At 31.9% G+C, this 27974-nt stretch overlaps 1 protein-coding gene across 14 annotated transcripts in view; it reads right to left on the bottom strand.

The window, feature by feature from the left end:
* The window catches only part of GPHN (gephyrin), a 628070-nt gene that overhangs the window by 180814 nt on the left and 419282 nt on the right, over positions 1-27974 (bottom strand). For 6 of the 14 annotated variants that reach the window (XM_030319344.1, XM_030319345.1, XM_030319349.1 and 3 more), the window contains 2 exons: positions 16340-16396; positions 14040-14111 (listed from right to left, as the gene is read on the bottom strand). The exons of 5 other annotated variants lie outside the window; for them this stretch is intronic. In XM_030319344.1, the coding sequence (XP_030175204.1) occupies positions 14040-14111; positions 16340-16396 (129 nt within the window). The remainder of the gene's footprint in view (positions 1-14039; positions 14112-16339; positions 16397-27974) is intronic. 3 more of the 14 variants (XM_030319348.1, XM_030319355.1, XM_032593387.1) reach the window with 1 other exon arrangement.

The following is a 27974-nucleotide window of genomic DNA, read 5'->3' as shown; positions in this document are numbered from 1 at the left end:
TCAACAACAGGGTGAGAAAGTCAATTCTACAGTTTGAGATTCTCTTCACTCCCATTACATCCAAGGTCAATAAGGATTTAGAATTGTAGAGACTGGAGTAACTGATATTGTTTGAGCCCACATTCAAGAAAAATTAGGCTGCTAACCCTGTTATTTATTTGTTTAAAAAATGGCTATCAGAGTATACTGCAGAAACAGTCAGGCAGAGTAGAATGAAAATGTTTTAGAAGTACTGACTGTGATTACCATATGCTTTTAGAAATTAGAAAAATGCATGCAAATCTTTATATATGACACATATATAATGAGATATTTGAAACTGGGTTCTAACTCAAGATCTGGTCAATATGTGTATATTAAATACTCACTGTGTGCTAGATGGGGGAAGGAGTAAAACCTAAAAGAAGCTAAGTCAATGTCTTTACTCAACCAAGTTTCATAAACTAATAATAGAGTGAATACTATTCTAAATATACCCATTAGGGGGTAATTCATTGTCATTCATTCAATCATGCACTCAACCCACATTTACTGAATACCTACTGTTTGTCCCAAATTGATCTAGCCTCTGAATTACAGGTTTCAAACAAAAAAGCAGTTTCTGGTCTCCATGAGCTCACAATGCAATAGATAAAGACAGTTAAGTACACATATTAATTATAACACCTCATGATAAATGCAGTAATAGAAGTTAGTACATATCGCTATGCGGATATGCATGAGATGCTCCTAACTCAGATGGAGGGAGGAGCTGAGGGGAGATTATCAGGAAAAACTTTCTGGAGCTGGGATATAGGAGCAGAATTTTAAGGGACAATTACACTCTGGTTAGCTGAAGAAAAGGCAAGGAAATCAGAGAAAAAGGCAAGTGTAATTCACAGATATGAGGGACCCTGGCAACTGAGAAATGGCAATAAGTATGGCTGAAGCTAATTTCAACCATGACAGGAGGTGGTAAGAGGATTGTTGATGAGGTAAGGGCCAATTCCTAAGGGTTATGGAGAGCCACTGAAAGATTTTAAGCAGGGGAATGACATGACTACATTAACATTTTAACAAGTTAATTCTGGTGAGCAATGTAATGATTAGAGATGGTCATGGAATAAATGATGAGGGTAGAGAAACTGGTTTGGAGATTAATCTAGTAATCCAGATGAGAAATCCAACTAAATCACTGAAAGTATTCCTGGAGAGAAGGGCATAGGTTCTAGAGATAAAAAAAAAAAAACCCTGAATCTATAGGATTTAGGTTCTGAATGGTCATAAAGGATATAAAATAACTCTTGAGTTTCCAGTTTGAGTAATTGGGTAGTATCATATATTCAAATAGTGGATGAAGGAACAAAATTGGGGGCTGAGTCATGTTCAAGGTGCTTATAACTCTGGAGAGAGATGTGGGCTGTAGATAGTTGATGCCAAGGTAGTTACTATATTGTGACAGTGATATGTGACAGTAAAATATGTGAAGCTCCTAGAATTATCCCTGACCAAAGTTAATGCTATAAGTAGAAACAGAAGTAATAATGATGATAAATGGTGATGATCATAATAACAATGGTTGATTATGAGAACTTCTGTGGTGATAAAAATGTATATCTGTGCTTTCTAAAAAGGTAGCCACTAGCCACATGTGACTACTGAGCGCTTGAAATGTGGCTACTGCAAATAAGAAGCTTTTAAATTTAATTAATTTTAGTGAATTTAAACTGGCTATCATGCTGGTCAGTGTAGATATATAGTGAGAAATAAAATGAGAATCTGAGGGGTGCCTGGGTGGCTCAGTCAGTTAAGCATCTGACTCTTGATCTTGACTCTGGTCATGATCTCACAGTTTGTGAAATTGAAGCCCATGTTGGGCTCTGCGCTGACAGTGTGGAGCCTGCCTGTGATTCTCCTTCTCCATCTCTCTCTGTTCCTTGCCTGTGCACATTCTCTCTCTCAAAATAAATAAATAAGCTTAAAAATAATTTTAAAAAACAAGAATCTGAGAGTAAATCAAGTTGATCATCAACATGTAAGGAACAGAAGTAAAAACAATCAAACAGGCAGAAGGAAAAGCAATATAGAGTAATACTGTCTATAAGCACAATTGAAATTCCCTTCAGAAGATGATTAGGGTATGTAGGAGTTGGTAGAGGTGGTTTTCTGGAGGAAGGTAGACTGGAGCTATTAAGTAGATGAGGGCATTTCAGAAAGACAAAATAGCACAAATAATGGCCAATAAGAAAGAAGGAATATAACAAGAAGGTATCCCTTGACTGGAGTGGTAGGTACATGATAGAGAATAAATGGCCAATTGTCCTTGTTTGCCAGGGACTGAGGGGGTTCCTGGAATACAGAACTTTCAGTTTTAAAACAAAATAGTCCTAGGATGTGGCACTTTCAATTCTAAACTAGGAGTCCTGGGCAAACTGGGAGAAGTTGGTCACTAGAAAATAATGTTAGATAAACAGTGGATTATAATTATATAAATTGTAAAATTTATAATTTTATCCTATATAAAAATTATAAAGGATGTTGGGAGAGAGGAAGAAAGGCATTTACTCTTGATACAACAGCTCAGGGGTAGGCTACTATAGCTTTTTTGATTAGAGAACTGATGGGAATTAAGGTAGTGCTTAGGAAGGTTAGTCTGACCTAAGAAGAAAGAAGGACTAACAGAGAGAATCCAATTGTTTGGCTAATGTCCTAAATCCAAGTCTGAGGTGATTAGAGCTTACACATCTAAGAAGAAAAAGAAATCAGTGCTTACTATGTCCCTGGTACTCTACTAGATTTTACATAAATTATCAATTCTCCTTGAAACCCGGATATAGAAACTTTATAAGGTTTAGATAAGTTGGCTGATTTAAGAATTCATTCACCATTTCCTAAATATTTTTTGAATGCCTCCTAGATGACTTACCAAATTCATTATTTTACTAAAATCAGATTTGAAAGTAGATCTGGCTACAAAGTTCATTGTACATATTACAAGTAAGAATTAAAAGGAGAATAATTCTCTCTCAAAGAAATACATAGCCTATAAAATACTTACATCAAAAGCTTCCTAAACTTGTTATCCATGCATTAATATTTCCTCATCTTAAACTTTAAAATTCTCATGCCATTGTTCCAGTGACCACCTCTTTTGTATTTCAAATGATCAGAATAGATGAGGCAGTGTATGAGGATAAGCAGAAATTCACAGTCAACTACAACAGTTTAAAAATCTTTTTGTTACGGAAATTTAAAAGTGTTATGCCCAAGTAGACAGAAGTACCCATCATCTTTTTTTTGAAAATATGTCAATCAATTCTTTTCAGTTCTTTTATAAGAATGTTTTGATTAGATAGGTTTATCAAATATTCCAGTCAAATGTGCGTTCCCATTATCTTTATGGCTGGTCCCTTATTTGGATGTAAGAGAGAGGTATTTTCTTATTTTGATTCAAACAATTTATATATTCTGGTAAGCAGCAGTTTTAGTGTTTTTAAAAGATACTATTCCTAACAGATTTCTTCACACTATCTCCAAATTCCCAACTATTATAAACAAAGAGAATGAAAACAATGAATGCAAGAGTGACCGGAAAGAGTAAAACATCAGAGAAAACTATACTGAAATAAATAATACATTTAATATTAAAAATTTTCTAAGTGAGATTTTGTGAAGTAGAAAATCTTAGGTGATCATTTCACAGTGTAGAATCTTTATTTTATTTTATTAGTTTCATCCAAGGTAAATAGTTTGTAGTGCTACTGGTAGTTCAAAAATGGCTCTATTTTTTCTTTTAAAGAGGAAATGTTACAGTGTTTAAAATCTAGTTTTCTTTCTTCCCTTCCATCTTTCCTTCCTTCCTTGAATATGTAGATCTACTATTTGCAATTCAACTGAAGTTTCCATTTCAGAAGCTCCAAACTGTCAGTCAGTCAAGGTTTGTTTAGATCAGAACTGGTGTTCTAAAAGTGTGATGGGTTCAAAGGGCAACTGTTTTGCAAGTTACAATTTGAAAATGTCACCATTTCTTTAGGTAGCTAAAAGCTCTTAAGCATTAAATAAAAATAAAATTAAATTTCAGTCTCTGTCCACTCAACAGTAAAAATCAATTTAACTTCAAAATTGCTAATTATTTAAATCAACCTTGCTACTGGGAAATCTAAGACATTAGATATAAGGTTTTAAAGGGTTCAATGATTATTTTTTTGTTTATTGTTATAAATCATAAAAAATTTACATCTAGTGTATATTACAACTTTTCAAGTAAGTCAGAAAGAGCACTGTTACTACAAGTACTCATGCTGGCTTTCTTCTAAACTAAGTGAATTCTGAAGCAATGTTTTCAAAAGATTTTAAAAAATGAACATTGCTGGAACACTGTTGAAAGAAAGCTGAGATTAGCTGGAAATGTGGAAGGTGAATTCTCTTTTTTTTACTTGGCTTGAGGGGATGAACAATAGTGTACACAACCTGTGACACCGATCTCATTACATTCATGATATTCTATGCATTCCAAATGTGAGGCCAATTCTAAGGTCAAGACAGAGCTAGCAGATTATAATTACATTTAAATAAGGAATAGTAAGTGCTCAATAAATATTTACTGAATGACTATATATAAGAAAAATAATTATAAAAGGTATGTCTTTCTAATATTTCCTGGAATTAAAGTTTGCATCTAATAGATACATTTATATCCTCTCACAAGGATCCAAACTATGTGATCAATCTGAACCAGGTAAGTATAGTCCATGAAAATGTAAGACTACTGAAGGCCACCTACAGCCAACTTTTAATAACTCCTGAACAGCAGCAGAAAGCATGGTATTTAGGAAAAACAATTTTCTGACACTCACTTGGAAGCTTTATGACTTTAGGCAAGATATCTAACCTCTTTGAACTCATTTTCCTGGTCTGTATAATGAGGATGATGACAGTATCTTCTTTAAATATCTATAGTGAAGACTAATTGAAATAAGATAAATGAGATGTCAACCACAGAGGTTGTCACATAGTAAGAGAATTGTATTTTTCAAGAAGGGGCAATCAACTACATGGAGTAACATTTGCTGAGCAGTAGCAGGTAAGGTTAGCAATTATCTTGTTCTTGGACAATTCATGGATAGATTCCTTTTTGAACAAAGCTTATTTTTTGGTCTTATGAATGTCACAGAAGACAGTGACATGAAATTGATTAAGCCAATGTGTTGCAATAGGTACTGGAGAATTTATTTCTTTAATAGTGAAGGTCAGTGAAGATGATGTAAATGAGGAAAAGAAGATATTGAGCCATGGAAAGTTTGGCTACCTCCATAGTGATGCTATAAAATAAAAAAATGCACTTCAACAACAGTTCCATCAAGAGGCTTCCATATGAAAAAATGACACATGAGGACATTTCTTGAAATTCGAATTAGTAAGAGTCAAAGTCTAAAATTTTATAAAATAATCATTTACCAATTTAAGATGAAATAGAAAAAAAATTATGGAAGGTTATTCTGTATTCCCTAAGGAGTTCTTCAAGATATTGGTCTTTACAGCATCATAAATTAAACATAATCACCACCTATGGAGTCCACAGAGGTATGGCACTGGTAACAAAAAAACCCTACCACAAATGACAAAAAGAGAAACACATTTTATGATAAATAAATAAAGCTAATGTGTCACAATGAAAGTAACAAATCCAGATAAAGCCAGAGTTCATTTAAGAGCAGAGTGCTAGGGAGCAAATGCTATAGCATACCCAATCCCATCCTCCCAGAAGCCAGTTCCACATTCCAACCTGAGAACCCTCCTGCAAACATGCTGTCACAGAGAAAGTAATACCCTGATGGATGCTGTAGGCTGTGTTTGAAGATGATGTCAATGGTAGACTTCTTATACACTCTCATGGGAAATGGAGAATTGCCTGGATGAAGTGTCAGAAAGAAATGGGTTATATATTTTTTACACTGGGAATCATAATCCTGGGGAATTAAGAAAAGACCTATGGAAAATGTGGTAATGAGATGATATCAATCTTGCCTTTCAACAGTCTGCTGATATCACAAGTCATTCATCTGCCTTTCATTACTTTCCTTTTCCTACAGATACATATTTCAAGAAGAAATTCATTCTCCATAAAATCAGTTTTAAAAGAAAAATCTAAAATAGCTGTAACATTCAAAAGAAAAAAATTACAGAAGATGGCTATAATTCTGTTGATTCAATAAATTCAACCTTGTGAGGCTAAACCCTTGTGGGTTTAGTCATGCTCTTCCTTTCAAGGCTTTTATTTATTTATTTTTTAAATTTTTAAAATTTTAAAGCAAAAAGATGTTATCCTGCCTGTGGTTCTGCAAACACAACCTGGTATTTCAGATGGTGCCATCTTTCTGGGTTTTTTGCATGATATTCTGAGACAGTATTTCTGCAAACAGAATAAAGCTAACAATAGTGGCCTGCCCATGGTAGCTACCGTGGTCTGCAAAAACTACATGTAGAAATGTGTTTTGTCTATAAGATAAAAAATTAAGATCTTAAAATTCATAGGGTATTAAAGTTCTTTTATTTACTAGCCATCTTGAGGCACAAATTCTCTTTTCTCTCAGCTACTCAACAGTGCCTCTGCTTTGGAAAGGATATTCAAAATCTATTAATATTTCAATATAATATTTCACAAAAACAGAAACACATGTACGCTATGGTTTTACACAGTAAGAATAAGAAATTAGACCCCAAAAAGGCAAAAAAACATAGCTCAAATGTCATGTAAAATATTTTGTTAAAAGAGCACGAATCTCATGAGTGATTACAAAATTAATCTTCCAGATTATAAGAACCTTATGAAAATATAAGTATCAAGGAAACTATTTTCCTGAGTAACCTAATCAGTTTTTAAAAAGGAATAAATCTTCCATTTTATACAAAAATAGGGGAATCATATTAACTTTTCATTTAATAGGTAATTTGGGATGCTGTGTCTATGGTTAATGGGACAAGATTGTCACTTATTTAATGTAAATCTTCAGCTACCAGAGAGACCTAGACAGGCCTGAAAACCAAAATCTTTGTCTTTAGCCAATATTAGTTTAATAACATGGGGCGCCTGGGTGGCGCAGTCGGTTAAGCGTCCGACTTCAGCCAGGTCACGATCTCGCGGTCCGTGAGTTCGAGCCCCGCGTCGGGCTCTGGGCTGATGGCTCAGAGCCTGGAGCCTGTTTCGGATTCTGTCTCCCTCTCTCTCTGCCCCTCCCCCGTTCATGCTCTGTCTCTCTCTGTCCCAAAAATAAATAAACGTTAAAAAAAAAAAAAAAAAAAAAAAAAAAAAAATAACAAATTACCTGGCTCAAAGAAATTTTTATGGAATTAAGGTGGTGGTAACAATCAAGTTGGCTGTTCAGACTTTAACCATTTCGACATGATACAGTGACTGCTAAAAAAAAAAGTTAACTTAGAAAACAGTACAGTATAAAAATATTGAAATTTCCTCCTAAAACAGCTAACTTTTCCCTTTTGGTACCCTCATCCCTTTCAGCCAAGTGCAAAGTGCAAGGCAAAATAAATTAAGGCAAAAGGAAAATAAAATAAGAAAAATGGTGAGGGCGAGCATGTTGTTGACCATGTAAGATAACACGTGCAAAGTATACCTCAGATACACTATAAGTAGATGAGCACGAGGGAAGCCGAGCCTGGTTTTGCAGTGGGGAAAAGAAAACACTGTTAAAGAGGAAGTGATAGCATAGTAAGGGTCTCAGAAGATTAGATGGCTCCATCACGAACACATTTGTCAGGTAACAAGATAGCCTTATAAGCAAACACTTGAGTTTGAAATCTCAAGGGTCAAGCTATTTGAGGAGAATCTTGTGATATAAAAATACCTGGCTTAAAAAAAAAAAAGAAAAAAGTCCGTGACAGAGATGACTCCCTCTGATCAGATCTGGTATGATTTTACTGAGAAGATGTTCATTTAAGGTTAATTGGAAAGCAGAACACTGGTCATTTTTCTCCTAAGGTACTACACTGATCTTCATTGCTTTATTAACATTGGCAAACTGCATGTGACGTTATTTATAGAATGAGGGCTCTATTGTACATCTTCATATTGTTTTTTAAAGAGGGCACCAAAGCCAGCTCAGTATTCTGACTCTCATGTGCTGTTCCTATTATTCCATTCACAGTATTACTGAACATTCATATATATGTCCATGTGATATATTAATATATATATCAATAAAAACACCATAAAAACATAAAAACTGAAACACAAATTCTTACCTAGACCTTTTATCAGAATGTTTCATTGATCTTTTAAAATAGCTATTTTATACTCAAAACCATGTTTAATCTTCATGATTTGAGCTGATAATTTTCTGCCCTGTTCTTACTTTCTAGGTCGTCACACTGCTATGGTCAATTCTCTGGCCTCTTCTTTCATTAGGTTGTACAATGCCACGTGAGCTAAATTATTAAGTATGCAGTTTTGAGTTACAAATTCTTCATTAAGTTCCAAAATGAAAACTCAGGGTGGGGAAATGAAAGTATAGAAGATGACATAGTGGAGGAATCAGAAATGCTCTTATTATCTGATTTGTTCTTTAATTGTATTTCTAGCACCCAGAACAGAAGAATGTAGTAGATGCTCAGTAAGTGTTTAATGAATAAATGAACATACAAACTCTTTTTCTTCTATGTTTAAAAAACTGAACTGTGTGAAATAATGTTGAGAAGATTTTACATTTACCATCATAAAGATTTGTGATCAAATGTTATCACTGCCACTTAACGGATTACTTTGAGGTATTTTCTGAAATATGGTCATTATAGACATCTTAAGAAATTGAATCTTTTTTTCCAACCACATACACATCTAATTACACATACACATCTTCAGCAAGGTGCTAGTTCTAAGAAAACTTTGCATGTTTGTTCTATCTCCATAGCTATATCCATAAAACTGAAAAACTTTATCTTTCATAAACAGTTGGAGTCTTATCTCCCCCTGCCCCCCTCAGTTCTCCATTTTCTGTTACTAGGGAAATTTATTTGTCAAGAAGATCTTTTATTAGTACCTTATTTGCATATTAAAGTCAATTCTGGGAAGAGCAATTTGCAATAAGCATTAAACACGTCACAGTGTGTCATTCCCATGATGTCTTAGGCTACTGTAGGTGATTTTATAAGTATTAGATAAGAATATTTTTGTTCTAAACACAGACAGATTTTTGTTATTCAGTAGAAGTGAAATCTCAGAATTGTATTAGTTAACTTTACACATTAAATACCAAAAGTGAAAGGTAGCAAAATTAGTCTGTTTTCCAAAGAGATAATCCTGAAGTTGATTTACTGTCATCTTTGCCATTATTGTAGTCTGGTCATATTTATAAGACATACATCATCTACTAAGATGCTCAAGATGTTACATAATTATTATAAATTAAATAGTAAATAAATAGATATTAATATTTTGAGTAAGTGCCAACACATCAAACAAGGAAGACTTATTAGGAACCTCAAATAAAAATATTCTTCATGTAAGAACCAAAGACAATGAAATTTGCCTAAGAAAGTAGAGTTAACAAACTGATGTTTACTCCTTTAAAAGCTACTGAATATTTAAGGACTAATCAATGTTCTAGCTGTTCTTCCTTTCTTCAAAGTTGGCTGACTTAATGCAGATGCCTTTTAGATAGTTAAGTGCCATATATTAAGATATGACATAGTTGATCATGTCAGGGTGTCTTTACCAGTTGCACAAAATTTCCTATAGACAGGATGATTTTAGGTACATTTAAATAGGAGAAACCAAAAGTTGGTCTCCAGGGGAAAGATCTTTAATGAAACATAATGAAGTAAAAACAGAAAAAAAGCAGAGTAAGCAAAAACACTCTAAAAACGCCTTTTAAAAAAGTTTGAGAGCAAGATTGGAACATATCTTTATACCCTAAATCTCTGTAGAGGCCTCCTCAAACAAGAGGAATTTATAATCTATATTTGCAAGGTTTAATGTTAATTTCATGGGGGGGTTTACGTTGTGTGTGTGTGTGATGTGGTGTGAAAAAAGAGTAGTTAGAGAAAACAGTGGCAAACAGAAGAATAAAAAAGTAAAGGTGGAAGATCAGGGTATCAACTCTTGTAGACAGATATTATTCTGGGCAGAATAATCTGAAACCATCCCCAGAAAAATGAGCAGCTCTCCTTTCCTCAAGCTCTAAAATGAAGATAAGTTTACAAAGACTCTATTATAATCATTTCTATGTCCTTGTCATTTTGACACACTAGCCGGTTACAGCAGGTCTTGGCAAACTTTTTCTATAAATAGTCATATAGTAAACATTTCTGACTTTCTGTGTCATATGGTTTTTGCTGCAACTGTTCACCTCTGCTTTTGTACTGTAAAAGCAACCACAGATTATATGCACATGAATGAATATGGCTGTGTTTCAATAAAACTTTATTTTTGGACACACATATGATTTTTACATGTCATGAAATGACAGTTTTTTGATTCCCCCCCATTATTTAAAAATGCAAAAAATCATTCCTAGCTTGTGGGCCCACAAGAGAGAAAAGGATTTGGGCCCAGAAGCTACAGTTCACTGACCCGTGAGTGATAGCATTAATTTGATGAATATAAAAATGCAAAAAAAAACCTCCCAAATAATTTATCAAAAATATAAGAACAAAGACTGGAATAAAATATTGATCTTAAAAAATCTATAAAATCACAACTATCTAATCCATTATTTATATTAGTCCCATTTCCTATAAGTCTTATTTCAACATTCAGAAAATCATTCTTCAAAAGACTTATTCCTTTCTGACTTGATTCAGATAGTTTTCTTAAACTTACTAAAAACATAGTCTTATTTTAAGTGATAACTCCTCCCTTAACTTTTTCCACCTCAAATAATACCTTGTCTTTATTTATATTAGCATAGCAAGTACTTGTAATTATCATATTCTTTTTACTTCATAACCGAATTCCTAGGTCACTTATGTGCCAATAATCTGTCTTCATAAATCATTTTCCCTTTGATTGTTTGTCAAAGCCTTTAAAAAACTAACATATTTGGTTACCTAAAACCTATCTGTATGTTTGCAGCTCAGCAGAAATTTACCATCACATTGCATACACTGAGAAAATATAAAATTTGTGGTTTTGGCATTTTTACTTCTCTCCTTTCTTTTCTTTCTACTAGTTTTTATTTCATGAACATTTATCTTCTTTTTCTCTGAATATTTTAACACTCAAGCTTTTCAGGGTTCCATCACTCTTTAACTAATTCAACTTTGTAAACTCACTTTGACTTAATTTTGTAAAGTATTAGTTTGTATCATCTTATGTTTTCCAATTCTCAACTCTGTTTACACAGTTTTTCAACTTTAAGCACTACTTTTAATGTTCTTCCTACTAGATTCCTGTATTTGATTAAATGTAAAGGTAATTTTTTCCTTTATGTGGGATTTTTCAGTCATTATTCTCAACACATTATTAGTCTAAGGATTTGTAGTAACTTGCAATCATTAAATCAGACAAACTTTGTTTACAAGATGATAATTTGTAAAGCCATGTGATTATAGTTTTATTATTATTAAAAGTTACTAAAAACTGACTTAGGGTTCTGAATACTTCCACTTTGTACTACATACAGAAAATGATGATACATTCATAATTCCAGAACCTAACACATCCTACTTTTTGCTATAGAAGTGTCAATGTATGATAAAGAAGTACATTTTCATATGATAAATCAATTTTAAAATTATTCCAAAAATTACATCTTAGAATATTCTACCTTATATCATTGATTATCTGTAATAAGTAAGGATGCAGGAATCTTTTCTCTCTAAAATATAACACATAGAAGATACAAATTGAAGCGTTAATGATTTAATTAAATCCTTATTCCAAAGATTTGAATGATGTCTCATTTTCCCAAGTAATAATAAAATATTTAAGTACAAACATGGTTCTAATCTTTCATCTTACTGAACTATTTATAAATGTTTCAATGAATTGAAAGGCACCTACATACTTGCTCTTGTGTATAGACGCCTAAAATAAATTTTCACAAAATGGAACAGTCATTATATGCCAATTTATCTCATTTTAGAAACAAAATCTGTTTATATAACCTATGCAACTGAGAATAGCTTTATTCTGCTTCTAAGCAACAATTTTTAACATGCAAGGTTTATTGTAAGGCATTCTGGGGTAATGGGATTAAAGGGGAGGAGAGAAACTAAACATTCAGCTCTTTGAAACGCATCTTCTCTAAACTGAACTGTCTATAGAAGATACAATTTGACTTTTGATAGTTTTCCTCCAGATACTTTTCTAGTTAATGGGAATCTTAGAATGCTATACCTCATATTCAATCTTATTAGAAAAAAAAAGGTAATCAGAACAAAGTGTGACCCAGTGAAATATAACAAAAGATGAAGACATTGGGGTTAGTCATTATATACTGTACCATGCAGTATAGGTGTTGAAAAAAAGAAACTGAAAAGTGGCATGATATAACTCAGTTTTTGAAGCCAAAATTTTTAATTTAACCCTAATCTAACACTAACTCCCTTCTATACAGGCCTTAGCAAGTCTCAACTATCTAGTCTTGGTTTGACTGAAAAAGAAAATCACTTCTCATGATTGGTTACAAAGAGTATGACACTAAATACATTAATTAATTAATCAGAATTTTTTTAGGGCTTTCTAGAAGAATATCTAGGTATGTTCAGACTGATTTAATCATAAAATTCTTTTTTTTTTTTTAAGACAGTGGAATAAATTCTGGGAGTGGTTATGGATGATCTTTCAACTTCTAAGAATATGGATAGAAAAGAACGACTGACTCACAAGAAAGTAGAAAAATGAGATACTTGCATTAATTGCTACATCAACTTAATTTAGCAATCAGAATTTAACAATTAGTATTAATAAAAACAAGTTTGAGGTTTAGTAATCAGAAATTTAATATAGAGATATACTTAACTATGTATAGTATGTAATTAAAAACAAGCTGAGATATCAGAGAATTATAATATCACTATTGTTGTTTATTCTATTCTTTATAAGAAAACTATTATAGCAATATGGATTAAAAGTATGACAATAATCTTGGGAGAAGTGGATTCAGGCCAGGCTAGGATTGATAGAAACTTCTTAAAAAGCACTAGGAATGGGATGTCAGAGTTAAATTGAGCCAGAAATTACTTACTGCACTAATTTAGCTTTTCTTCTGCCATATTTTACATCATAAACCATTTTAGAGATTTTATTTCCATTTTTTTTTGAAAAGATATATTTAGGAGAAGGACCAAGCATTCTGAGTCTGAACTATGGGTCACAAAAAAATACTACTGTTAGTATTATCTATCTGATACATGTATAGTATTGAGTAGCTATAAGGTATTGTTCTCCTTCAGAGTGCTGTCTTGGGTATAATAGCCTTTATCTCAAGTATTTGTAAGATGTTACATGACAGTGAAGATATTTACTGCTTAATTTTTTTTATTTTTAAACAAAAAAATTTTATCATAGCTATTCCCAAAGAGTCCGAGTTAAGAGAAGCCTATTAATTCAGAAGAAAATGTGTCTACTTGCTAGATTACCTATGATGATATTCTAACATTGATCATTTTCCTTGATAGCTGAAATTGAATTATTAAGGATCTAGCACTTGGATCCAGCCAATAATTTATAATCCTGCTGACATATCCCACAAGGGGCAGAACACAGTCAATGGAAAAGCTCCAAATGAAGTCTCATAAAAAGTCTCAGAAAATTATACAATTGTATAAGAAACAAATTTTGAAAAGAATTTTTATTTTGCATTGGAGCCAAAATGTTATTAAATCAACTTCAGTGTTAGTGTGACTTGCGTGTCCTCTACCCTGCCAATTTAATCTTTATTTCATAAACGTGAGCATGAAGCTGCAGCTAGAAAAGGAAGAGAGAGATAGGGAGAAAAGAGACAGAAAGTAAAAAGATGGAGATGAGAGGACAAACCAATCAGATTTGGAATTACCAGTCAGCAGAAGTTTAGGAAAAAAAAAATCACCGAGTGAAATCGTACATTTACTCTGAGAGAGTATCCTTTCACATTGCCTTCTAGGTGATCTCTGAGCTCCTCCAGCTTTCGATGGAGCTACATGTAAACATCAGAAAATGAATTGAAAAAGCAACTTGTTCTCTTTTCAGTTTTCCTTTTTCCTTTTAAAAATAAGATCACAGCATTATACATTTCTCACTGCCTTTGGCAAACATTTCAAAACATTAAAGATCTTTGTATAACAGAAGAATACATGTTCAATAACCTGTGACTAGGAAGCCAACGTTTTATTTTAATTATAGCATCTTTTCTCCCCAAAGTGTTAGAGTAAATAAATAAATACTATAACTATCCTTATAATTCCTTAGAGATTCACTTTAAAATTTTCTATTTGGTAGAAATGTGGAATAAAAATACTTAAAAATTATGAAATTTGTCTTTCTTTCCCAAACACATTTTTTTGATTTAGGGCTGAATGAATACATATTAAAGTAAATTGATTGAACCCTAACATGTATCTTTTTTCTTATACATATATATGTGTATATACATTATCATACTGTACATACACTTAAAAATAATAAGCACACAATTATAACTTGAAGTTCTATACAGCCAAAAGCTGAATTTAGAGATAATTAAACACACACACACTTGCACACACAATCCAATTTATAGCAGATGGTGCTGCACTTACAGATGCCATTTTATCTTTATTTCACTATCAATAATTTCTAAAAAGTTATGTCACACTGTACCTTTTCGCTTGAATCTGACTCATAATCCATTAGGCTAAACAACAGTGGACTTATCTTCCCTTAAAGACAAAGGTAAAATATGATACCTCACAAGAGACAGTGAGGAATGCTACTGATATATCATTGGGATGCATAAACTTGTATTTTTTTTACTGAATAATTTTAACCTTCCTTGATTTTGAAACAGGCATATAATCAACCCTTCCCATCCCCTCTCGTTATCCTTAGTGAAAAAAACATAAAAAAACCCAACCAACCAAACAAAAAACCCCCCACAACAAATCACTACCCAGTGTACAGCAGCGTCAGAAACAGAGAAGATGGCTTGTCTGGAATAAAGGACACAAACATACAGACACACCTTCATCCATGTGCACTCATGTGTGTGCACACACACAAATAAATAAACAACAACAAAAAAAGTAAAATTAAGAAGGCAGAAGAGGCAAGGAGAAGAAGGAGTGCAGAAATTAGTGCTTCATAAATTGTTAAATGAAAATGAAGGGGAGGTGTATAAAATTTTGAATTGACTTAATATTAGGCCTTAAGGTAGTTAATTGAATTTTGAGACATCCCAATGCAGTGAACTGTCTGTCATTTTGATTAACAGTTACTAATGCTGTTAGGACAAATGGGACTGAGAGATACAAGTAGTGGTTAATTTGGGGGGAAATTCCTCTGCACATTTTTAAAATTCAGCAAATTTTCTACCTTGCATTTATGGTGGCAGCATTAAAAGTGATCAATGACTATGTCTTTGTTTCTAAAGGGTGATAACTGGCTTACCTTTTCATTGTGATTGAATGTTAGAGTATCGAGTGCCCAAGATATATTGACCAAATAGATATTTAAGAACTAGCAAATGGGACCATCAGATCAGAAATCTTTAAGCTGTGTATTAGCAGATTACATACACAAATGGGCAAACATTTGGATATATATTAGTTTCCACTGATTGTTATATAAATTTTTTAATTGAAAAAAAAACAAATGGGATTAAAAGTGTTTAAATACTATTAGCTATACATGAGCCCATTACACCAGCATCATATAAAATTCCTTTTCTAATTCTTAAGATTCATTATATATAACAAATGTTACTATCTCATAATAGTTATTTTTCTGGTATGAACTACAAATGGTAATGACACTAAAATAAAATTTAGTTACTTTTTATAAAAGAAAGCAAAAAGGGGAGATAATATTCTGAAAATAAATATTAGTTCTCTGTGTAAGAGGAACTTAACACATAGTCAGTGACATCAATCAGAGGAACGGTTTACTCTAGAACCCCAAATTATAGGCACCTGTAATGAGACAGTTGCCCTTTCTCTTGTTTGTGGTGCCATTCAAAGCTAGTTATTTGGCAGCTTGCCTTCAGCTGGTTGCTCTATGTGCAGCTGAAACAAACAAAAAAAATGACCCAACAGCCAATAAAAATATTAAAATAAAAAAATGGGATGGTGAAAAATGGAAAAAGCCCCCTTCCTCCCACCACCCTCCAAAAAGGAAGAAGTGTAGGCTATAGACGAAATCTTGCCAAAAAAATGTTAGAAACATATTTACTTTGAGGGATCCAACTCTACTAGCAACTCCTTTGCTTTCATCCGGCCGTCTAATTTGCTACAATGAGGGAAGATGGGTAAAAAAGACAGAATAAAGAAAAAGTGAACTTAAAAAATTTTCTACACATTAGTAATACATGCAAAACATCAATCGACTCTTCGAGGAACCTCTTAGGATGCCAAGGAGTTAACTAACCCAGAGGCTATATGACATGCTCTGCAAATAGGCTGGTTACTAGAATTCAGTCTTTATTATAGCACTATTCCTGAGATTAGGAAACGGGCACTTACTTTTGGTTACCTTGGGGACTTCTGATGTAGCAGTTTCTGGAGTAGTGTTACATTTGCATTTGGTTTACGAAAAACAAAAAATTACAAATATACCTATGCAGAGAACTTTGTCTCTTTAAGGATTATAGTGTTTATTCCATTATAATATCAGAAACATCAATGGTATGACTAGAAACATGAGTGTTCCCTAACTGGAAAGATCAGTTCCAACAAGCACCATTCTTGGTAGGTGACAGAGTGACGCTCCTCTGCTTGCTGACCCAAGTGCTGAGGTTGTTCAGCTGTAACTGAGATTCCCAATTAAACAATTGTGCTGCCCAACCAGAAAATTTTAATGCCAGACCAATGTTAAATACATCCGCTCCCTCAAAACTGTCTGTTATTTCAGTTAAATTTTCCTCTTGGGTAAGATAGAGAAAACTAAAACTGCCATTTTAAAAACTGGTTTCACTTTAAATGAGAAAAGGAAGATTCTCAACACAAAGAGAGGTACAAATTAGAATTTTTTTTTTTTTGCTTTTTTATAGAGCTGTAACAAGAACTAATATTTGGTTAGAGAGGAAGATAAACAAAAAAAGTAGAGATGAAGGGTGAGGAAGCTTCAGACCAAGTGTTTTTTACACTATGGGTTCCTATGCGTGCAGAGTGATGGTCTCCATTCAGACCAGCATAGGTCAAGTTAGCTATGCTGGCTGGATGCTCGTGTGTGTGTGTGTGTGTGTGTGTGTGTGTGTGTGTGTGTGTTTGTTTTTTTGTTTTGGGAGATGGTAGAGGAAGCATCGATGTGATGCCAGGTTCCAAGTGTTAAAGTCCTCAGGAAAAATAAGACACCTGACCATGCTACAAAATTCTATTTCCTGGAGTCAGGCTGTAGATTACCTTATCCCTTTTAGGACACCACTGATAGCATATGGAGCATGCTTAGGAATAATACTGAGAAAACGGAATTTTCATTTTGAAAAAAAGCATCATGGTACATAAGAATTATATCAACTTTTGGTTTTACTTGATATAGTTTTTACTAATGCTTCAGCATTAACTAAACATTATACACAAAAGATAATCACCAATGCTCATTCTTCTTGGTCAAACAGAATTCTCAAAATTAGAAACAATGAATACTAATTAGAATGGCAACACTGTAAGAGAGGGCTTCTGAATGGGCAGGGTACTTATAATATCTAGTCCTTCTCTTGTGCTATTTTCTTTGGTCTTAGAGAATATCTTTATACCAAAAGCTGTTTCCCATTTTAAGTGGAGACTCACAATATCTTGATTATAAACTAGGTAATTTCCTATAAAAATATAAATTCTAATGCCCTATGCTGCTTTCTGAAAACTTTTAGAAGCTATGAAGACTTTCAGAATTGTTACCCAGTAACAAGTGAATACCATTTTCTATACAGTGTTTTATTTCTAGAAGGCTTAAAATTACATTAATTCCGGCAACATGAAGTATCTTCTTCAAGGTTATTTGTTAATAACAAATCTAGGAACAATACCCACAGTTCCTCAGTTCCTGAGTTCTAGTTTAAGGTTGTATTCCCTTTATAGGCATGAAAATAAAAGGGCTGGAAAAAAACTGATGCTTATAAGAAGATGTATATGTATATATATGCCTCTGCCTGACTTGTGTGTATCTGTTTCTCCATTGATGGAAGAAATTTTATGTTACTGTATTTATTTATGGAAGAAATTTTTCCTCAACCATTTCAGTTCCAAATGCAAGTGCAATTACCAAAACGTAATGAGTTATAAGAAAGGATAGCCACCCGTGAACTCTAAATGTAAAAAATAGACTATAATACCAATTTAAACAAAGATTTTTGGGAGTAGACAGCTCAACTGTCAATGCTTGACATCAATTTTCTGTATATAAGTCTGACTGTAAATTTAGACTATCACAAGAGGAAGACTTCAGAAAACCAATGTGGTTATTATCAAAGCCAGAGTGGTTGTAATTCAAGTGTCATGTGATTATTTTTGTGGCTCCTGAACCAGGTATAATAGCTAATACTGAAAAACTTCAGAAAGAATTTTTAAAAGTATGTCTCATAAACTAAAATTTGAGAACTAGAGAAAAGTCACATCAATAGATCTTAAAGTTTAATACTCTCATTTATTCTAGTCAACCCTTGATCATCAATTGATGGAGTAGTATAAATAAAAGAAATTCATAGCTAATCCAAATGCCTGACTGTCATTTTTCTTTGATAATAATTTAAAAGTAATCACAAAAGATTATCATTTGGATGAAATAAATTACTTTAGTCTTCACGATAATTGTAAGAGCCTCACATCATTAGCTAATTTTACGTATATTTGCCTACGAGGCTAAACATTTTGCATCAGTAGTAACTAAGAGGAGTAAACTGCAAATATTTATATTACATATAGGATCACTGCAACATAAATGAAATTTCACAATTGGATGGAAAGAATTGTGGGGATTATGATTGGTTGATATTATTAGTGTATATATATTAAAAATTAAAAAGTAGTAAAACAAAAAATGTTATCCCTAATAATTTTTCTACCCTGAAGAAAACCTTTTTATAAGCGTTTCACTGAGATTTCAAAAGATATAAATCAGAGGATCAAAAACATTTCAATTTTCTATTGAGCCTCTCAGCTAGAATATATTTAACAAAATATCTATTGAAAATCCTCTGAAAATATTGCAGTGTATCACCTCTTTTGCAACCTTCTGGGAATCTTTCTTCAGAGATTGATTACTGAGGAATCTATCCGCAAGGATCAATTACCAGGATGTGGCGTGTAAAAGCAGTGAAATGACTCTGCTATTTGTATTTACCTTTTTTTATGAGCTTGAATTCTAGAAATATCATGCAACAGAAGAAACTGTCTGGATGCTAATACAATATGGGTTGTTGATTACCTTTGATTTAGTCCAATTCTCCAAACCTGAGTTCACTGTAAGATCATTTCCACTGTTAACAAGATAGAAAATTACCCCATCCCACCTTTACCTCTCTTGCCAACAATAAGTAGTTGTAAACGTTATATTTGTATTAAAGCAAATATGTAGATTTCGGCAAAGAAACCCAACTTTATATTAATTTTTAAAATAAAATATAAAACTTGAAAGACATTTTAGGCTTGTAAAAACCGTATTGTTATATGCCCGTATCCCTGGGTGTATGTATTCACACTTCTCTTTAGTTACTATAGATTTGTGAAAAAATTTGAGAAAAGATTTTATATTTTCTGGGTTTCAACTCCGATTTAGAGAGGTTAGGGGCTTTCTGAAGACATATCAATTAAAAAAGCTCAGCTACTCTTAAATTCTTTCTCAGGTCTTTTCATTAAACTTAGACTTTTATGGACTTTTTATGGAATGCCTAATGTAGTTCTTCCCTCTTTTTCTCATGATATATTTTATATTGACTTGAATTAAAACTGCATAGATTAAACATATTTCCTTTTTTTTTTTGTCCTAGGAACTGAAGTGCTGTATTTTTAGAATTACCTAATTTACGTTCAGAACTACCCCGAGAAACAAATATTTCTAACCCTACTTTATTTTGCTACTTTTTAAAGTATGGGTATCATTGAGAGGAAATGAAACTTCTGTCTTAGAAATTATCTTCTAACCAATACCACTCAGTATATATTGGTACAGTTATAGATTGTTTCTGGTAGTTATGATTTGGAAAATTTTAAAAATGTTTTACTTTAGAGCTCAAAATTTAAACACACTCTTGTAAAGAAATATTTTTTAGGATCTAGTTAATAGTTCAATTCACTGCATTTCAGCTCTGTTGTTTCATCATAAAACAATGTGGTTTCATATGTGATTTACTGTGGTAAAGTAAAAAAGAGGGAAGGAAGAAATGTAAGTAAGATAAGTTATAATTATGTGTCAAGGAAAAAGAAATACTTCAATGCATTTCTGGAGAAAAGCAATATGATTATAAATTAAACCAATAAAAGGCTGCAAAGGTTAATGAAGAAATGAGAAATCAAAAATCAGAATCTTGTTAGCAAGACACAGATCCACCAACCTCTTCCCTAAAAAAATTTTTATCCTTAGGAAATCCTTTATTTTCAAGGATCTGATTTCTTATGGTATATTAACATTTGAAATGATTTATTTATAGTTTATTATGGATTTAAATTTTGATCTTTAAGTTTCTATAATAGCTTTGATTCTAAAACAATCTATACAAAATTAGATTTTTAAGCAAGTTATTTCCTGCCAGAGCATAATGCAATTCATGTTTTTTCCAAAATTTTTATCTCTCTGAAAGAAATTATAAAGCCATCAATGGTGTGGTATAAAAGAGTTATTACGCACTTCGAAATAAGTTTTAAATAGTACAGTGCCTGTTATTAAGAATTATTTATTATTTGTATATGAAACAGAAAAAAATTTATTTTCAAACTTCCACTGAAATATGATACAATTTTCTACCCAGCAAGATTAAGAATAGAATGGCTTAGCCTAGATATAAAAATGCTCTGGTATAAACAAATAAGTAGTTGGTTTTATGAATATTTTTTATAAATCTGAAACTAAGCAAGACATCTCTCTTATCACCAGATTTTATTTAAATAACCAAACAAACATTTTTACTTTTCTGGTTGAAAACAATATATATGTTATAAAATAACTTGCAATTCTGTCCCTGAGCAGTACTGTTTACTAATTTTTCTAGCCATATTTTTTTTTTGAGCATTTTCCTATGTCATTAGATATTCTAAAAGATATGATTTTTTAGGTTATATAAATAACTGATATATGTATGTACTATAAGTTATTTAATCATAGACATTAATGTTGGTTCTAAGTTTTCATGAATATGAATAATGTTATGATAAATAATTTTGTACATAAGTCTTTGATGGCTTCTTTGATAATTTCCACTGGATAAATTTCTGGTAACTATGATTGGTTATAATGTAAGAAAAAATTTAAGGCTATATATACGTGTGTGTGTGTGTGTATGTATATAAATATATATATACACACACACACACACACATATATATATATATATATATATGTATGTATATATAGTTGTTCACCTGAAGGTTACACAAATTTATATTCCTACTAGTGTGAATAGGAATACTATCTATCAACTCTTTATCTGATAGATTTCTTGTAATTTTTTTTTTTTTCATTTTCAGCTCCACTATAAGGTCCTTGAGGGCAGGGTCAGTAAGTCTTTATACTGCTTTATATCATATTCCCAACACCTAGCATAATTTTGACATAATATCCACCAAAAATATTCATTGAATAATTTTCTGAATTAATGTATTGTTCCGTCGTTAATAAAAACCGAATGAGTAGGGAGAGCAGACAATCCTGAAGTTGTGGGTGAGAAAATACATGACCAGTTTTAGAATATATATCTTTTTACAATAAAAAGATCTAGAGACTATTTTAGTTTGGGATATGCTCTGTATTAAAGTCATAAGTGAGACACGTCAGTAATTTTGTTCAGCTGCTTTTTGCGCAAAACATGCCCTAAACCATTAAAAATCAATTTATAGAAATCAAAACTTTTAAATTAAACTGAATGGTTGGTGTTCTTAATTTCACTATTTCTTGTATTTCTACAGATCTTACTGTCCTATCTTCCTATAACTTGAATAGCACTCTAGTGGATACCAAAAGAAACCAATATTCCATTTAAAATAGATGAGCTTGATCTGAGTAAGAAAGATCTGAAATGAGGTTAGAACATTTTCAGTTGATAATCTCTAACTTTACATAGTAGCATGGAATGCAAAAGCTGGAATAAATAAATGTAAATTATATTAATTAGATATTAATATATTATCAAAGAGAAGGGTAAATAGAGTGATAATATTTATTCAGGTAGTACAGAAACTTAGTACAGAGGAATGGGATTATAGGCCTACAGGTGATTTTAGAGAATACTTAATTTAATACCAGGATGTTACAGAAATAGAAACTGAAGTCTACTAAGTTCTCAAAAAGTTATAAAGTGGCAGACTAGGGTTGATAGCGCCTCATAGGTGCAATACTTCTACATAGTCAATGTTGTTAATTTTTCAGCTTTGGATCCATAATTTTTAAATGTCTGCCAGGAAATCAGTCAAATGCAAATGCTAAACTTGCTTCTTCCATAATATCATTAAACTGAATTTATGAATATGCAAAAGTAATCTCTTTTGGGTATCTATATAAATTATAGGAATCAAGACTTATGAATTCTGCATATACTTTTAAAGGTAGAATTAATACAAGTTGCTATGTTTAACTAAGAGAAAACTAAAACATTTAACTTGTAGAAAATTATTACACTATTTTTTTTAAACTGGGAAATAGTTAACACCTAATATATCCAAATAGTAGTTGGCAAAAAAACTGCTACATCCCTGAAACAGAATACCAAATAAGCAATAATATTGCAGAAGATAATTTTTAAAAATGTAAAGAAGTTCATGACATAGAAAGATGTTCATATTACTAAATGAATGGGATAGGTTAAAATATTATATAGTTTAATAGCTAACATTTAGTGTGAAACAGAATACCAACTTAGTAATAATATTGCAGAAGATAATTTTTAAAAAGTAAGAAGTTCATGACATAGAAAGATGTTCATATTACTAAATGAATGGGATAGGTTAAAATATTATATAGTTTAATAATAACAGCTAAGGGTATAGAGGTAAAGAAACTTTCTGAAAGTCACACATCTAGTAAGTAATAAAGCTGACATTCCTCACCAGGCCTCTCAGACCCCAGAACCTGAGCTCTTAATCATGGCCTTCCCATTATTCTCCATTTATATAAAATATTTGAATTTATAGAAAAAAAGAACAGAATATATAGCAAAATTAGAAGTTGCTATTTACTAAGGGTAGTTATACAGGAATTCTTTTTTTCCCCTGTAAAATGAGCATATACATATTACTTTTTTTAAATAAAAAAAATTGCCACTTTAGACTACCTGAGCTATAAAACCGTTAACTCTGTAGCTAATAATTTCTGGTTAGTTGTATCTTTTCAGGCTAACTAATCAAAATTCATTTGCAAGATCAGATTTCAGGATGGCAATTATACATTTCACAGTTAAGTTATACTGAACTTCAGTGATGAACATATTTTGTGAACATTCAATAATTAGGCAAGGATGGGATGAATTCCACTTTAAATTTCTATTATATATAAAGGCAGAGGAGACAATCAGATGAATGAAGAAATAGAAATCAACATCTAATCCTGGATACTTAGCAGAATGTCATAGAATAACAATTAAAAATAATTTATTAATTCAAAATTTATAGCTAAAATATAGTTATCATCCAATTTCAGTTTTATCAAAATATGAAATACTTTACCATATTGGGTAGTACCTTTCTCATTAGAAAAGAATATAAGAGAACCATCCTTTATTTGGAGTCTCAAAAATCTGTTTTGCTATCAAATCAGAATAAAGAGCAAAACACACATGTTGTTATAAAGGACAAAGTAGGCAATAATGAATGAGAGTGGAAATTAGTTATGTCTATAGAAGCCAGCGATTTAATGCAAATAAATAAAACAGCTTGGTGGGTATAAAGAATACCAAGCTAGTATTTATATATGTCAGTATTAGCCCAGTAATGTTGATCTGATTTTTTAAGGAAAAGCTAAAAATTTGTATTTTTATTTAGAAATCTCATCAAGTTTAAATGTTCCAAGCTAATTAAAAAAAATGGGCCATCCTCAATTGTATCCCTAATAAAATTATCTTCCAATAGCTATGCTATGACTTGAAAGAGGGCTCTCTATGTATTTATTAGGACAGGATATCCCGGGGATAAATCAGTTGCTACCAAATACAGAAATAGTATCACATTGGAAATGAACAGAAGTAGCTGGAAATTACAACTGGGTTATGTGTCTTCAAAAGACTCTTAAAGTCTTCTCTCGTTTTCAGTTAGGTAGGAGGAACTCTGTTCCCTGCCCTAGAATTAATCTGGATCATAGAATCAGGGTGAATCATTTATAATACTTAAGCATGGTACTGGTGGTCATTTACATAAAGGATATAATCTCTGGACTGAGAATATCACCGTAACACTGTCTTCATGGAAAATGAGATTCAGCATACATAATTTTGACCTAGGATATTTTCAAGAAACGTAAGGCAGGTTACTTATTTTACTCTACTAGTCCTTTTAAATACAGTCCATGGACCCACAAAGGTCCTTGAGACCCTTTCAGGGTCTAAAAGGTCAAACTATTTTAACATTAATTTCCTTTTTCACTATATTGACATTTGCACTGATGGTACAAAAGCAATGGTGGGTTGGCACTTTAGTGCAAATCAAGGCAGTGGATACAAACAGTATGAATAGTCATCGTATTATTCACTATCATGTACTAATAGTTAAAAAAAAAAAAACAAACAAAAAACCCAAACTAACAGTTTCAAAAAAGAAGAGCTAGTTTCATTTAACATTGTCCTCAATAAAACAGTAAATACTAATTTAAAACTTGTCCCTTGAGTATGACAAAATGGAAAATATGCATAAAATACTTCCACTGCATACCAAAGGATGAACATTGTCTCAAGAAAAAGCACTTCTGCAATTGAGGTGCAAGCTGAACTAGCCGGTTTTTGCATAGAACACTGTTTTTACTTGAAGGAATGAAAGAATGACAGACAGACTATGATTATCCAGACTTAGATGTTTGGTAGACATTTTCTCAAAACTGAATGAAATGAGCCTGTCAATTCAAGGAAAACAAGACAGGATTTGTTGCTTTTTGCCAAGGATAACATTCTAGCTTTTAAATAAAATTAGAATTGTGGAAAACATATATCACCATGAGCTTGAGAGCTTCCAACGCTTCCAAAACTTTTTTTGAGAAGTCTGGCGATTATATCAATGAAGATAATTTTTTGCTATAATATAATGAAATATGTCAACATTTGGAAGAACTTATATTTTCTAAGTGACCAATAAATACATTCCAAAACCATGTCCAAGTATAAGATTCATTCAAAGTTCAAGATGGCCCAACTGATTTTAATATAGCAGAGTATGGCAGAGTCCTCAACAGGGTTTTAGATTTCAGACTTCAACTAATTTTAATAATGTATCAATTGTAAATTTTTGGTGTAGTGTCCACCAAAAGAAGATCTACAATTATGTGAAAATGCTCGCTTCTTTTTTTTTCTGACTACATAAATGTGTGAAGCTGAATTTGTTTCTTCATATTTCAACCAAAACATATCACAACAGACTGAAGTACAGAAGCAGGTATAAGAATTCAGTTGTCTTCTCTTAAGCCAGACATCAAAATATATTTGAAAAATGTAAAACAATGCCACGTTTTTCAATATTTTTTGTTTTGGAAAATATTTTTTCTTAACAATGTTGTTTATGTTAACATATAAAGGCTTTATTATTATTTTGAAGCAAATAAATAAACATTTAAAAATTTCTCAGTTTTAATTTCTAGAACAGTAAATATTGCTAGATATAGCCCACATAAGCTATTTTGGGTCCTTAAAAATTTATAAGTATATAAAGAGTTCCTGAGACCATTAAATTTGAGAATTGCCAGATTTGACCATAATGTTGAGACAATGATTTGCTTAGTATTCCCCAGATAGGGCAATTAACTTTGTACAAAAGAAAACTTCTGATGTCACTAATTCTTTGCTTTCCAAACACTTTGGCACTTGTTGACTCTACATATAGAACCCATAAATTTCTATTTGTCATTAACAATTGAACAGATGTTGATATACCAATGTTGATGTAATTTCAGACAAAAGCAAAGAAATTTAGTATTTAAAGTAGTCTTACTGATTTTGTTTAGCTCTTCAAAATAGTAGAAAATAATCTGTGGGCTCCACTTAGTGTTTTTATCTTGGCTAGAATTTTCACAACTTCACAAGATTCTCCAGACTTGGGAGCCTCAGGTTTCGAACCAATGAACTAACCATATCACATAATCACGCTGGTGTTCACAAAGGAAAATAGTGACAATGTGGAATCATTTGTACAAACTAATATGACTAAGAAAAAATCTCAGAGGGAATATAGATACTAGACCTGATACTAGATCAATAATGCCATTTTTATATGTAAAGGAAATCACACTGCCTTTCAGACATACATACTGAAACTGTGAATGAAGAAAATCATTTATTCTGTATCCAGAAGAATCTAAATTCATTTGCTCAAAGGAAAATAATAGAAACCTATAGTGAAATCATAATTCTGCATTTTGTTTGAATAGAAGATTAGGCATTAGTGTATTAAATGAACACACCCTTAATATTAAGGTTATTTCAATACATATACTTTTTAGTCATTCCATAAACTTTAGTTTTAGATAGATAGTATTTATATTTTCTTCCTGAGAGGAAAAAATAAACTTGTTTGTTAGTCTGGGCACAAAATTCTATTCTAATCTCTAAGGTACAGGGGATATGTAACAATAGACTACACTTATTTTTTAAAGTCAAACTTCAGATGCTTAGGCAACAAAAAGATACTTAAATTGGTCTTTAAAAATTATTCCCTATTTTAACAACATCTACTGGGATGGTGAACTGATTGAAAGTTTGGATTTTTTCCCCCCTTTTTTGCTCTGGTCATTATTCTTTACCTCATGCTTCTTGATTTCAAACAGAGATGTTACTAACTTTTATAATGGAAAAATCAGTATTCATATAAATTGTGAGTCATGTTTACTTTACAAGAGAATTTTTCTGTTATAGAATTTTTCTTTTAGCAAACATTTTTTGGGATACAACCACCATGTTAGAATTTAAGTCTTCTAAATATTGCCCACTACTATTGAAATAGAATCTACATACTATTTGACATTTTTGGCTAAGCCACTGTTTTACTTAGGGCAATGAAAGATTAAAATCTCGTTTGTTCTTACAAGATACTTCACAGTGTCATAAAGCAAGTGGAGTAAAAATCATTTGTCATTTCAGACAGATTTAATTAAAACAAAATAACTGATATAAAAGAGAAATAATTTTTTCCCCACATACAATAAAATATTATCTCATTTCAGCAAATAAATATTTGTTGGAGACAAAGCCATTTAATAAAGAATTGTTTAGAAAAGATAATACATGGTTATCTTTACTAGATTTTGTACTAAAAAGGTATACCTTTTGGTATATACCAAAAGGTAAATCCAAATGGTATAGATCTTGTCTGGTATATTTTATAGATCTTGTCCTCAATACAGCTGATAATTAAAAAAAATAAAAGGATAATCTATGATATGATATTGTATTATATTGTAGTAAACATATAAAATATGAACCTAAAATAATGTTTGATATTATAGTTGTTGATCTAAAAGAAAACAGATGCAC

Source organism: Lynx canadensis, chromosome B3 (genome assembly GCF_007474595.2).
Source record: "Lynx canadensis isolate LIC74 chromosome B3, mLynCan4.pri.v2, whole genome shotgun sequence".
Lineage (NCBI taxonomy): Eukaryota > Metazoa > Chordata > Mammalia > Carnivora > Felidae > Lynx > Lynx canadensis.
Note: the sequence above shows the minus strand (reverse complement) of the source record. Positions and strands in the feature narration are given on the sequence as shown.